At 38.0% G+C, this 14,027-nt stretch overlaps 3 protein-coding genes across 3 annotated transcripts; all 3 read left to right on the top strand.

Moving 5' to 3' along the window:
- The first annotated feature begins 2,503 nt into the window (after positions 1-2,503).
- On the top strand, positions 2,504-3,631 carry LOC128364880 (gastrula zinc finger protein XlCGF8.2DB-like). Its single transcript, XM_053325503.1, has one exon. The coding sequence runs from the start codon at positions 2,504-2,506 to the stop codon at positions 3,569-3,571; it is 1,068 nt and encodes a 355-aa protein (XP_053181478.1). The 3' UTR covers positions 3,572-3,631.
- A 3,831-nt stretch (positions 3,632-7,462) lies between these two features.
- Positions 7,463-9,752, top strand: LOC128364879 (zinc finger protein 391-like). Its single transcript, XM_053325502.1, is given in 2 exon segments — positions 7,463-7,730; positions 8,554-9,752. Coding segments are annotated over 2 exon segments (1,371 nt in total). The 5' UTR covers positions 7,463-7,558.
- Positions 9,753-10,954: 1,202 nt separating this feature from the next.
- On the top strand, positions 10,955-12,370 carry LOC128364878 (zinc finger protein 239-like). The gene is made up of 2 exons (XM_053325500.1): positions 10,955-11,203; positions 11,541-12,370. The coding sequence occupies exons 1-2, from the start codon at positions 11,032-11,034 to the stop codon at positions 12,368-12,370; spliced, it is 1,002 nt and encodes a 333-aa protein (XP_053181475.1). The 5' UTR covers positions 10,955-11,031.
- Positions 12,371-14,027: the final 1,657 nt, after the last annotated feature.

The raw sequence follows: 14,027 nt of genomic DNA, 5'->3' as shown, positions 1-14,027 counted from the left end.
ATGTCTTTACTTAGAGACTTTAGGAAACAGACAACACCACAAGTTTGTTAGTAGGGCTGGGTATATAGAGACTTAAATTTTTGGGGAACAATAAAATAACATAACAACAGCAGTTTGATATTAAAGCTACAGGGTGGCATCAAAAACAAATATTACACTGTCCATCCAAAAAGCAATTGGCAGGAGGAATGTGGTGGGGGGGGGTTTAGAAAAACAGAGCGATTAAATAAATGTATAATTGAAAAAAAAAATCAATTCTTTGCAATCTGTGCAATGGATCACACACAAATTGCAGTGAGTCAAAATGTAACAACAAGCGGAAGGAAAGAAACACAATACTCCTCTGTCGGAACTTAATAGTGTAACACCCAGCGGAAGTAAACAACACATGAGTCAGTCACGTTAGTTGCTCTCTTTCCTGAGGGTGAAGAAGTCTCTCAACAGGACATTGAGAGATATCACCCGTAATTAATCAACAATGTCTTCAGTTGAGCATTTGAGAGAGTTACTGAACGAGAGACTAACTGCTGCTGCTGAAGAAATATTCAGAGTTTTTTCCAAAACTATCATCGAGTATGAAGAAGAGATAGACCGTCAGCGCAGACTTCTGGATATCGTTTGGAAACCTGAAATAAACCGACACAGATCAGGTCTGTAAAACCTTAATTATTCTAATAATAAAACAGAATAATCAGCTTTAGGGCTTTAACATGGAAACTCTAAAGACTCATTGAACTACAGTGATGTGAGATTCCTGGTTTGACAAATATAAGTGTGTATTTTATCTAGACCTGGTCCAAAGGGGTGTGGGCGTAGACATTTCTGTGAAATTGCCCTAAGCTAAATAAACAAATATAAAGTGGTCCTAAACAACATGCTTTGGTTACGATGTCTAACAGCTTTTACAAGTGTAAATGATGTAAAATGGAGAATCAGCCCCTGTATATCATTATTTCAGTTTCCCCTCAGTTTCCCCAAAACTTCTCTCTTTAGCCTGGATTAAAAGGTAATTTAACATTGTCAGATATCTGCATTTTTTGTACATTCTGATGAGGCACCTCTTATAAATGATCCATAAGCATTAATTAAGGAATTGATGGTTAGTTGTACAATAAGGAGACAAAACACACCAGAGGTGGGAAGTAACAAAGTATTTGTACTTTGTTAGTGTACTTAAGTAGATTTTCCAGGTATCTGTACTGTACTTGAGTATTTATTTATTTATATTTATACGACTTTCTACTCCTTAAATTGTCAAAACAGACTCATTACTTGTTTCAACCTCGGTGATATTATGAAAAGAAGACATGACATGTAAATAAGCAATATAAAACCCATCTTCTTTTTTCTTCTTTTTTTTTTGTGTGCGTTCCGTGTCGCCCCGGTAACTAGACTGTGTGTAGTGATTTTTATTTTCTCAGCAGGTTGTTTATAAATGAGGAAAACTATCATTGATTGTTTGCCGAGAGCTTTTTTGTTTTGCAGAGTTATCAAAAGGGGTATTATTTATTATTAACGGCAAAAATACTGTTTACTTTTGTACTTTCAGAGCCTGTACTTTCTTACTTTTACTTGAGTAAAGAAGTTCTACTTTTACCAGAGTGTTTTTTTACACAAGTATCTACTAAAATACAGAATGTGAGTACCTCTGGAACATACACACACAAGACTGGCATCAGCTCGTCTCTTCGAGCAAAGAATAAAACTAATCTATTTTAGTTTCTGAAGGAACACAGAAATGATCTGTGACTGGTCAAACATATCAGCTGATATACATCTGCATGTATATATGTTATACGAAAGCTATACCTCCCCAAGACACAGGAAACTAAGTGCCCCAAGCCATTTGACTCTTGACCCTTGATCATGTTTTGCTCATACCAAAACCCAAAGCTTCTACCTTATTTGGACCTGAGCCAGGCTAAGTCAAGAACAATAGTCCTCTAATGAATAACACAAGAACTTTCTTCTCTAACACTCTCAGTAAGAAGGTAAAAGCAATGGTCTGACTTCTACAGTCTTGTATTGAAATGACAAACCAACCATTTGGCCAATCATTTCTTTAACAGTTTCATAATAATCAGCAGTCCTGGTGGGTATGAGTATGAATAATTAATAAAAGGTTATTGTGTTAATGTATTATGTGTTAATGTCAATGGTTTGTTAAATAATGAGAATTAGTGTATGATTTATTAACTAGTCATTAAGACATTAATTAATGCTTATAAACAATTTAAAAGGGTGCCTTAACAGAAAGTAGGACCAAAAAATGTTAAACCCTTTCCTCTTTGTCCCTCCAGAGCTCCCACAGCACCATGTCTGTAAGGAGGAGGAGGAGGAGGAGGAGGAGGTTCTCACTGACGAGCAGCTCTGTAACCAGGAGACGAACTTCAGATTGGACGAAGAGGACCCAGAGTCTCCACAAATTAAAGAGGAGCAGGAGGAACTCTACACCAATCTGGAGATAGGACAGCTGGTGGTGAAGCAGGAGACTGAAACCTTTATGTCAACTTATACTTGTGAAGAAAGTGACAACAGTGAAGAGCAGACTCTGGATTTCATGATTGATGATGTTGTCAGCGTGTCAGTTAAAAGGTCTGAGGTACCAGAAACAAACATTGATGACCAGCTCCTCTCTCATAACTCTCATGTAGCTGAGAGCCAAGATCACAAAGGAGACAAACAAGGAGTCTCAGGATCTACTAGAAATACAGAGACAAAACCACACATGGGACATTATGAAATTAAAAGGGACGGTGATAATGTATGTAACCCTACCACATCAAAGATTCAGCTGGATACTGAAATAGGTGAAAAGTTTTTGAAGTGTGACACTTGTGGAAAAGCTTTCAAGTATATTTCCCAGTTGAATGTACATGAGAGACTCCACACAGGTGAGAAGCCGTTCACATGTGACACTTGTGGGAAAAGATTCTCTCAGCAGAGCGCATTAAAAAGTCATATGACTGTCCACACAGGTGAGAAGCCATACCCATGTGACACTTGTGGGAAAAGATTCTCTCAGCAGAGCGCATTAAAAAGTCATATGACTGTCCACACAGGTGAGAAGCCATACACATGTAACACTTGTGGGAAAAGATTTTCTCTGCAGAGAATATTAAAACAGCATATGACAGTCCACACATGTGAGAAGCTGTACCCATGTCACACTTGTGGGAAAGGATTTTCTCATCTGTGTGCATTACACAAGCATATGAGAACTCACACAGGTGAAAAGCCATACCCATGTGACACTTGTGAGAAAAAATTTGTTCAGCTGAGTGCATTAAAACAGCATATGAGAGTACACACAGGTGAGAAGCCGTACCCGTGTGACACTTGTGAGAAAAGATTTTCTCATCTGTGTGCATTACACAAGCATATGAGAACTCACACAGGTGAGAAGCCATACCCATGTGACACTTGTGGCAAAAGATTCTCTCGGCTGGACGCATTAAAATCGCATATAAGAGTCCACACAGGTGAGAAGCCGTATCTATGTAACACTTGTGGGAAAAAATTTGCTAAACTGGGCAATTTAAAGGTGCACATGAAAATCCACACAGGTTAGAAGCTGTGCAATTGCAAAACTCAAAAGAGATTTCATACACAGACATCAATTCAAGATCGACATGAGAATGCATGCACCAGAAAAAATTTGAAAAAGCACCAAAGAATTTATCCATATAAGAAAATGTATCATTTCAAATAAAAGTCTGTTTCTCTGGAGTTATTCTGTGAACCGGAGGGGTTGCAAGCTAAGCTTCTACTAATGGTTGGTGAGCATGTTTCTCTGATAATGTTAGATCCGGATGTCTGATGATTAATATCTTTCATCCTGTTAAAATATATAGTTAAAAATGAATAAAATATATATTGTTAAAATGTGGATTAAAACTAGATAAAAAAAAGTCAATTTATAACAGTTTCTATTGAACAGCAAGAATGCATGAATGGGTTCAATCAATCAATCAATCAATCAATCATATATATTTAAGTTTTTTATACTGTCAACTAGAGTCTCCTTGTCTGAAGCATTTTTTTAATGTTATAATTTTATTGTATTTTTCTTTTTGCGATAAGGCAGGATAAAATGTTTATTATTTGCTGCTTTAATGATGACAATAATTTATTAATATACTACATGGTGGTATTTTGCAGGTTGCTCTCTTAACTTTATTTATTTCATGTTTATTTTCAATTTTATACTTGTGTATTTTTTTCCCCAGTTTAACTTGAGCTCAAACGTTTGTTGTTTGTTTCTGTAGAGATGACACACACATAGTAGTTGATGTACTACATGGTGACATCAACACATTTTATTGACAATAAAATATGATTTCATGATGTCTTTTCAGTCTGATATTCATAAGAACAACTAAAAGTGACATTAAGTATTAGCAGTATATACAATTAATGCTTAAAAAAGTAGACTACAAAATGCTTTGTTTTTATCTCATCTTTTCATTTTAATATTTGCTTCATGAGATGAGAATATATACAGTAACTATCCAGGTTCATAGAATGGTAGATAGATATATGACTATTAGACCCAAAGGGAAATGAAAGTGTTACAGCAGCTACTTGACATGAATCAACATACACAAATGATGTAGGTCAAAGAAACAAATACAATGAAATGGTAAATTGTATACAATAACTTAATGTACTAAATCAATTATATAAAATGATAATAGAGACAAGAGATGTCACCATAATTATGATTTACCATTTACTGAGTATACACTGCTCATCAATGTGTGAGGGAATTTTTGTGTCATGAGGGACTCATTGTGTCAGGTGGGCTGTAACGACTGTAAACACTTAAGCCTCAGGCCTTTTGTTATACTAGATAAGACATCAACAGCAAACTGACCATCTTTTGACCTAGTAGGGGGTCAGCACATGATACCAGTAGTCTGTGAAGGGTTTCTGTCTTTTGTTACTTTACGACTTCATTTGTTGTACTTTATTACTTTGTCACCCTGTCTTATTCAAATTCCACTGGGAGGTAGTGTATAAAAGCTGAGACTAGTTATTGCTTGGCAGAACGACTGTGTGTCCTTCTCCATGCTGGCATGTACTGAGTAAAAGAGAAAGATTCATCACTCCATCGTATGTGCTTTTCTTCAGAGAAACTTCTATTACAAACATTCTATTACAAATGTTAAAATGTTAAATTACACTGTACATTACTCCAAGTCAGGTGGATATTGATGAAGTAGTAACATGGCAACGGGGCTACAAGAACAAAGAGTAAGTCTGCATTCTGGTAGCACAGTTTTGTTGTGGAGTAATAGGACACCATGAGCTCTTTACTATAAGATGGTGCTTGACCATTAGGTGCCTTGAAGAGAAGAGTTTTAAATTTAACAGAGAGCAACATCATGGAGATGTTCTAAGTGATCCATTCACTCATCCTTTTTTCACTGCTTATATTGGACTGAGTTGCAGTGACATTAGGTACAGCAATGAAACCCAGACATCCTTCTCCATAGCTCTTCCCGGGGGATCCCAAGGCATTCCAAAATCGGAAGAGATACAGTATATAATCCCTCCAGTGTGTTTAGGGTCTGCCCCGGGATCTCCTCCCTGCCCCCAGTTGGATGTGCCCAGAGCACCTCTAAAGGGAGTCATCCAGGAGACATCCTGATCAGACCACCTCAGCTGGCTCCATTTGATGCGAAGGAGGAGTGGCTCTACTCCTAGCCTTCCGTGGATGTCTGAACTCTAAACCCTATTTCTAAGGCTGAGCCCAGACACTCTCTGGAGGAAACCCATTTCTCATCTATCCGCAATCTTATTCTTTTGGTCACTACCCAAAACTTGTGACCATAGGTGAGGGTTTGAATGTAGTCTGACTGGTAAATTGAGAGCTTCACTTTCATATTCAGTTCTATCCTCACCAGAATGGTCCAGTACAACACCTGCATCACTGTTGATGCTGCAACGATCTGCCTGTCAAGCTCATGCTCCATCTTATACTCATTCATGAATAAAACTGAGATATTTGAACTTCTTCACTTGGGGCAGCCACTCTCCAAACCCTGAAGGGGAAGTCCACCTTTTTCCAGAAAAGCACCATGGCCTCAAATGTGGAGGTGCTGACCATTATCCAAACTGATTTACATAAGGCTGCAAACCCTCCCAGTGCCTGTTGGAGGTTATGATGTGTTGAGGCCAACAGAATCACATTATTTACAAAAAAGAGAGAAGCAATTCTGAGGTCCCCAAACAAGACATTCTCCTCTGCTCTGTGGTGTCTTGAGACTCTGTTCATGAAACAAACAGAATTGTTGACAAGGGACAGCCTTGGGGGAGCGTAACACCCACCTAGAACAGGTCTGACTTGCTGCCGAGAACGAAAACTCAGCTCTCACAGCAATTGTGTTGGGACTGTTTGGCTCTCTGCTGGTTGAAACAACCTAACTGGAGGTCTCCCAACAGCGTCTTGCCATGGTAACATGTTGTTGCACTGTACACTGTTGCTGTCCCTCTTGTATCAGGTAAATGACAGTTCCCAGTCTCTTCAGAACTGTTACCTGAATCCATTTCTCCACTCCTCCTCCTGGAATTTTGGATGCGGACAAGTCTTTCCTTCTAGAAAAACAATAGCAGGTGAAACTCCATGGTCATGATTATGCTTATGTGCGGCTTGTCTAGCTCAGGCTTCAGCAAACTGAAATGGGTTCGGATCTGTCGTTTCAGAAACAACTCAGCAGGTGTCCGACCAGTCACAGTGTGGTGTGTACTGTGGTATATGAGAAGAAAATTGGCCAGTCAGTGGCAGAGTGGCAAAGGAGCCTTACTACCTGTTTCCAGCACATCTTTCATCAGGCCTTGTTTCAGGATTTGCACTGACCTGTGTGTTTGATTCTGTTTCTCTCGCTTCCTCCAATCTGTCCAGCTCTTTCTTTACAGTTTCCTTGAGTTTATAAGGAACTAGACAAGCTTTGCAGAAGATTGGTGTGGTGTCAGACTTTGTCCGCATTTTGACTTTGAAACCTCGAATACAAAAAAAAAAACACTGCATGGTGATGATGTATCATTTCTGGGACTCCTGGGTTACACTCTGCCTGCATTAGCACTTTTGTACTGTACTGTACCTCGGACAACAATCCTTTGGCCCGAGTATAATTTCAGTGTTAATCTGGAAGCTGAATTTCAGGGAGAATGGGAGAAATTTGTCTGGTAATATTTGTCAGATATCTCAGACACTGCAGATTCAGTAATCAGTAGCATGGTTTTGCTCTTATCCACAATTGCAACATCTACTGTGTATCCCTTTTCACAGCCTGACATATTCCTATGTTTAGTTTAAAAACACGAAACCCCTGTACTTTTAGTGTTGTTTATTTACAAATCACAAATTACAGTGAGACAACTTATTGCAATTAGCGGAACGAAAAGACACAAGACTCTTCTGTCGGAACTTAATAGTGTAACACCCAGCGGAAGTAAACAACACATCAGTCAGTCACGTTAGTTCCTCTGTGTCCTGAGGTTGAAGAAGTCTCTCAACAGGGCATTGAGAGATATTACCCGTAATTAATCAACAATGTCTTCAGTTCAGCATTTGAGAGAGTTAGTGAACGAGAGACTAACTGCTGCTGCTGAAGAAATATTCAGAGTTTTTCACAAAACTATCATCGAGTATGAAGAAGAGATCGACCGTCAGCGCAGACTGCTGGATATCATTAGGAAACCTGAAATAAAGCTACACAGAGCAGGTCTGTAAAGCTGCGATTATAATTGTATAAAACAGAAGTATTAGCTCTATATAACACCACAGTTTTTAATATAACTGTAATTATTTACCCGTATTTCTGCGACGCTGCAGTTTCCCTCTTCTATACAGTCTATGGGTTAAACATAAATAATTATATTTCATTGTCTATTTTTGCACTACTACTCTTTTTGGATTTGTGAAACCTGTATTTCTCCATTCACACCACATTAATAGAGAAAAAACACTCCTAGAGAAACATGTAGTGATTTGATAGAAGTGCAGTGGTTTTTGATCTGCACCTCGTAGTTTTTTCTGTTTTCAAATGCTAGATAAAGGTTTTACAAATCTGAAAGTGGAAATAAACAGCATTAAGGCTTTTGCTACAATGTGTAACAATTCTCCACAAGTGTAAGTGGTGCAAAAGCAGAGAATTAACCAAAGGCATAATCGATCATTCATTTACCAGTGCTCTATCAATACTTTACAATCCATTAATAAGCTTAGTTTTTGGGTTGCCAGGTTGTGTAAAATCTCCCTTTCTATACCACAATAACATTTACTTAATTTAAATTCTTTAGGAACACAGCACCACTTACTGATGACTTAGAAAATGTTATTCACAAGCCCTTTAGTGGTCCTCTAAGGAATAACACAAGAACTTTAACATTTCTTTAACACACACAATAAGAAGGTAAACGCAATGGTATGACCTCCACAGTCTTCTTCAAAATGACAAACCAACCATTTAGTCCACCCTTTTAAAGGGTGCCTTCCCACAAAGTAGGGCCACATTTTTTCTAACCCTTTCCTCTTTGTCTGTCCAGAGCTCCCACAGCAACAAGAGGAGGAGGAGGAGGAGGAGGTTCTCAATGATGAGCAGCTGTGCAACCATGAGAGGAGCTCCAGTTTGGACCAAGAGCCTCCACAAGTTAAAGAGGAAAAGGAGGAGTTGTACAACAATTTGGAAAGACAACAGCTGGTGGTGAAGCAGGAGACTGAAACCTTGATGCCGACTGCTGCTTGTGAGGAAAGTGACAACAGTGAAGAGCAGACTCTAGACTTCATGATTGAGAATGTTGTCAGCTTGTCAGTTAAAAGCTCTGAGGTACCAGAAACAAACATTGATGACCAGCTCCTCTCTCATAACTCTCATGTAGCTGAGAGCCAAGATCTCAAAGGAGACAAACAAGGAGACTCAGGATCTACTAGAAATACAGAGACAAAACCACAGAAGAGACCTTATAAAACTAGAAGTCACGGTGACAATGTACGTAGCCCTACCACATCAAAGATTCAGCTGGATACTGAATCAAGTAAAAAGGTTTTAAATTGTGCCACTTGTGGAAAAACTTTCAAGTATATTTCCCAGTTGAATGTACATGAGAGACTCCACACAGGTGAGAAGCCGTACACATGTGACACTTGTGGGAAAAGATTTTCTCAACAGAAAGTATTGAAAGTGCATATGACACTCCACACAGGTATGAAGCCGTACCCATGTAACGCCTGTGAGAAAAGATTCTCTTATATGTGCGGATTACGGGACCATATGAGAGTCCACACAGGTGTGAAGCCGTACCAATGTGACACTTGTGGGAAAAGTTTCTCTCAGGTGGGCTCATTAAAAGTGCATATGAGAAATCACACAGGTGAGAAGCCATACCCATGTGACACTTGTGGAAAAAGATTTTCTCAACAGAAAATATTGAAAGTGCATATGAAAATCCACACAGGTGTGAAGCCGTACCCATGTGACACTTGTGGGAAGAAATTTAGTGATATGACAAAAGTGAAAAGGCATATGAGAATCCACACAGGTGTGAAGCCGTACCCATGTGACACTTGTGGGAAAAGTTTCTCTCAGGCGGGCTCATTAAAAGGGCATATGAGAATTCACACAGGTGAGAAGCCGTAGACATGTACCACCTGTGAGAAAAGATTCATACGTCGACATCAGTTGAACATCCACATGAGAACGCATGAAGTTAAAAAAGATTCTTTTGTAAGCCGAACTGTATGCTGAGCTGGTTTCTCTGATAAGCAGGAGACTCAAACCTTCATGATGACTGCTATTTGTGAGGAAAGTGACAGACAGTGAAGACCAAACTCTGGATTTGAGTCCTGATGATACATAAGATACAGATGTTTAGTGACTAAAATCTTGTATATTGCCAACTACATGCTTTTTGTCTTCAGTGTTTATTTTCAATTCTCCAGTTTGTATTGTTTTCACAGTTTAATTTGAGATACAGGTTTTGTTGTTTGCAGCTGTATTGATGACTTACACCAATTGTATCTGATGTACTACATGGTGAAATATTATATTGACAATAAAATGTTTTTTGATAATGGCTTCTCAAACTGATATTTGTAATTTCATTGATTGACATGAAGTGTTAGTATTATATACAGTAAATGTCTAAACAAAGGTATACAACAAAATACTTTGTGATCTTTTGCATTCATTTTAATTTGACTTTGCTTCATGAGGTGATAATAAACATATACCAGATTCATAGATAGATAGAGAGATAACTTTATTGATCCCAAAGGGACTTCACATAAATCAAAATACAAAAACAATTATGTTTTGTCAATTATATTTGAAACCGTCATCTGTTATGTGTAGAAATGCTCTTGCGGTTTTATTAACCAATGTATGAAGGGAACTTAGGGAATCCTTGAACCTCCATGTTACAAAACAATACTATATTCTGTTAAACAATCCACTATTTACTATTTACCCCTCTCTGAATTTCCCTCACCTTATTACCACTAGTTCCTAGTATCCCTTCCAAACCCTGTCTCTGTTTGGTATCTCTCATCCTTTGTTGTAAACTGCCTCTTCATTATATTTCACACAGTGCATTAATAAGTATTCAGCATTTTCAATTATATTACAGTGTGCATGTGTTTGTGACTTTACTTTTCCCCAATAAAAATAGTGTCTTATTTAAACCAGTGTGATCGAAGAAGAAATGCAACAGAGTCAATACACAGGTCTACTCTGTCAGATCCTACTTCTCCTTCCCACTAAAGACTAATAACCAAACAGTTCCTATGTTTAGTTTAAAAACACGAAACCCCTGTACTTTTAGTGTTGTCTATTTACAAATCATTACAGTGAGACAACTTATTGCAATTAGCGGAACGAAAAGACACAAGACTCCTCTGTCGGAACTTAATAGTGCAACACCCAGCGGAAGTAAACAACACATCAGTCACGTTAGTTTCTCTGTGTCCTGTGGTTGAAGAAGTCTCTCAACAGGGTATTGAGAAATATTACCCGTAATTAATCAATAATGTCTTCAGTTGAGCATTTGAGAGAGTTACTGAACGAGAGACTAACTGCTGCTGCTGAAGAAATATTCAGAGTTTTTCACAAAACTATCATCGAGTATGAAGAAGAGATCGACCGTCAGCGCAGACTGCTGGATATCATTAGGAAACCTGAAATAAAGCTACACAGAGCAGGTCTGTAAAGCCGCGATTATAATTGTATAAAACAGAAGTATTAGCTCTATATAACACCACAGTTGTTAAGATATATAACTGTAATTATTTACTCTTATTTCTGCGACGCTGCAGTTTCCCTCTTCTATACACTCTATGGGTTAAACATAAATAATTATATTTAGTGGCTGATTGTCTATTTTTGTACTACTTACTCTTTTTGGATTTGTGAAACCTGTATTTCTCCATTCACACCACATTAGACAAGATCCCGATCAAAAACGAATTGGTCTAACAGTGATTTGAAATGACAAACCAACCATTTAGTCCATCATTTCCATCTTCTTTGTCCCTCCAGAGCTCCCACAGCAACATGTCTCTAAGGAGGAGAAGGAGGTTCTTGCTGATGAGCAGCTCTGCAACCAGGAGAGGAACTCCAGTTTGGACCAAGAGGACCCAGAGCCTCCACAGATTAAAGAGGAAAAGGAGGAGCTCTACACCAGTCTGGAGATAGAACAGCTGGTGGTGAAACAGGAGACTGAAACCTTTATGTCAACTGATATTTGTGAAGAGAGGGATGGGCATGTTGTCAGCTTGTCAGTTAAAAGCTCTGAGGTACCAGAAACAAACATTGATGACCAGCTCCTCTCTCATAACTCTCATGTAGCTGAGAGCCAAGATCTCAAAGGAGACAAACAAGGAGACTCAGGATCTACTAGAAATACAGAGACAAAACCACAGACTAAAACTAAAAGTCACAGTGACAATGTACGTAGCCCTACCACATCTAAGATTCAGCTGTATACTGAAACAAGTAAAAAGGTTTTGGATTGTGCCACTTGTGGAAAAACTTTTAAGTATCTTTCCCAGTTGAATGTACACGAGAGACTCCACACAGGTGAGAAGCCATACCCATGTGACACTTGTGGGAGAAGATTTACTCAACAGAAAGTATTGAAAGTGCATATGAGAATCCACACAGGTGTGAAGCCGTACCCATGTGACACTTGTGGGAAAAGTTTCTCTCAGGTGGGCTCATTAAAAGTGCATATGAGAATTCACACAGGTGAGAAGCCGTACACATGTGCCACCTGTGAGAAAAGATTCATACGTCGACATCAGTTGAACATCCACATGAGAACGCATGAAGTTAAAAAAGACTCTTTTGTAAGCCGAACTGTATGCTGAGCTGGTTTCTCTGATAAGCAGGAGACTCAAACCTTCATGATGACTGCTATTTGTGAGGAAAGTGACAGACAGTGAAGACCAAACTCTGGATTTGAGTCCTGATGATACATAAGATACAGATGTTTAGTGACTAAAATCTTGTATATTGCCAACTACATGCTTTTTGTCTTCAGTGTTTATTTTCAATTCTCCAGTTTGTATTTGTTTTCACAGTTTAATTTGAGATACATGTTTTGTTGTTTGCAGCTGTATTGATGACTTACACCAATTGTATCTGATGTACTACATGGTGAAATATTATATTGACAATAAAATGTTTTTTGATAATGGCTTCTCAAACTGATATTTGTAATTTCATTGATTGACATGAAGTGTTAGTATTATATACAGTAAATGCCTAAACAAGCATATACAACAAAATACTTTGTGATCTTTTGCATTCATTTTAATTTGACTTTGCTTCATGAGGTGATAATAAACATATACCAGATTCATAGATAGATAGAGAGATAACTTTATTGATCCCAAAGGGACTTCACATAAATCAAAATACAAAAACACATTTTTATTACCACTAGTTCCTAGTATCCCTTCCAAACCCTGTCTCTGTTTGACATCTCTCATCCTTTGTTGTAAACTGACTCTTCATTAGTAAGTATTCAGCATTTTCAATTATATTACAATATGCATGTGTTTGTGACTTTACTTTTCCCCAATAAAAATAGTGTCTTATTTAAACCAGTGTGATCGAAGAAGAAATGCAACAGAGTCAATACACAGGTCTACTCTGTCAGATCCTACTTCTCCTTCCCACTAAAGACTAATAACCACTGTTACAGTCTCAGCTGTATGAACTGACAACCAGTCTGTAATTCTATTTCAATCAGGAGAGACCAGAGAATGAAATAAAGGAATGTTTATTATACAGATGATATTAATGATTAGGTATTATCAAAGCCTTTGGCACTTGGACTCTGCAGGGAGAATTTTTGAATCGAAGGATGTCAGTCCTGAGCAGCAGCATGATAGATTCCCTCATGGAGTCCAGACACTGGTGGTGGAAGCTCATGACTTCGATCAATCAATCTCGGGCCAAATCACATCAGTTAGTTATTTTGAGGCACCTTTCGCATGGAGCAGGACTAGACTGTATTCATTGAGTAATTTAGAAAGAGACCCACAGAGCTGAGAATGAAGCACTGACACAGCGCTCAGAAAACAGCACAGAGTGCATAGACTGATGCACTGTTTTGCAACACGATAAAAGTGGAGGCATATGGAGGCATGATATTTTACAGATTAACAATACATTTTATTGTAAAATCATCAATGACATCAGTACAAAGAAACAGTAAACTTCACTAGGAATTTAATAACTAAATAAAAAATAGAACCAAAAAACGTGTATATTAAACCTGAATAAAGAAAAATGATCAAATATACATAAAATGTTACCTATGTAACTTTAAAAAAATTAGACCACATAAACACTGACAGTGATATATCTGTGACAGGCTAATATCAGCAAGTAATATCAGCCCTGCTGCCTATAGAAATGTACTGGTGTAAAAAATATATTAAGTGCAATATTTGCTTTGGAAATGTAGTGAAATATTACAATACAGCTTACATGTTAACTATTATTATTATAAATGTG

The sequence above is a fragment of the Scomber japonicus genome, chromosome 9, assembly GCF_027409825.1.
Source record: "Scomber japonicus isolate fScoJap1 chromosome 9, fScoJap1.pri, whole genome shotgun sequence".
In the NCBI taxonomy this organism is placed as follows: Eukaryota; Metazoa; Chordata; class Actinopteri; order Scombriformes; family Scombridae; genus Scomber; species Scomber japonicus.
The sequence above is the reverse complement of the archived record's forward strand: the minus strand, read 5'-3'. Positions and strand labels throughout refer to the sequence as shown.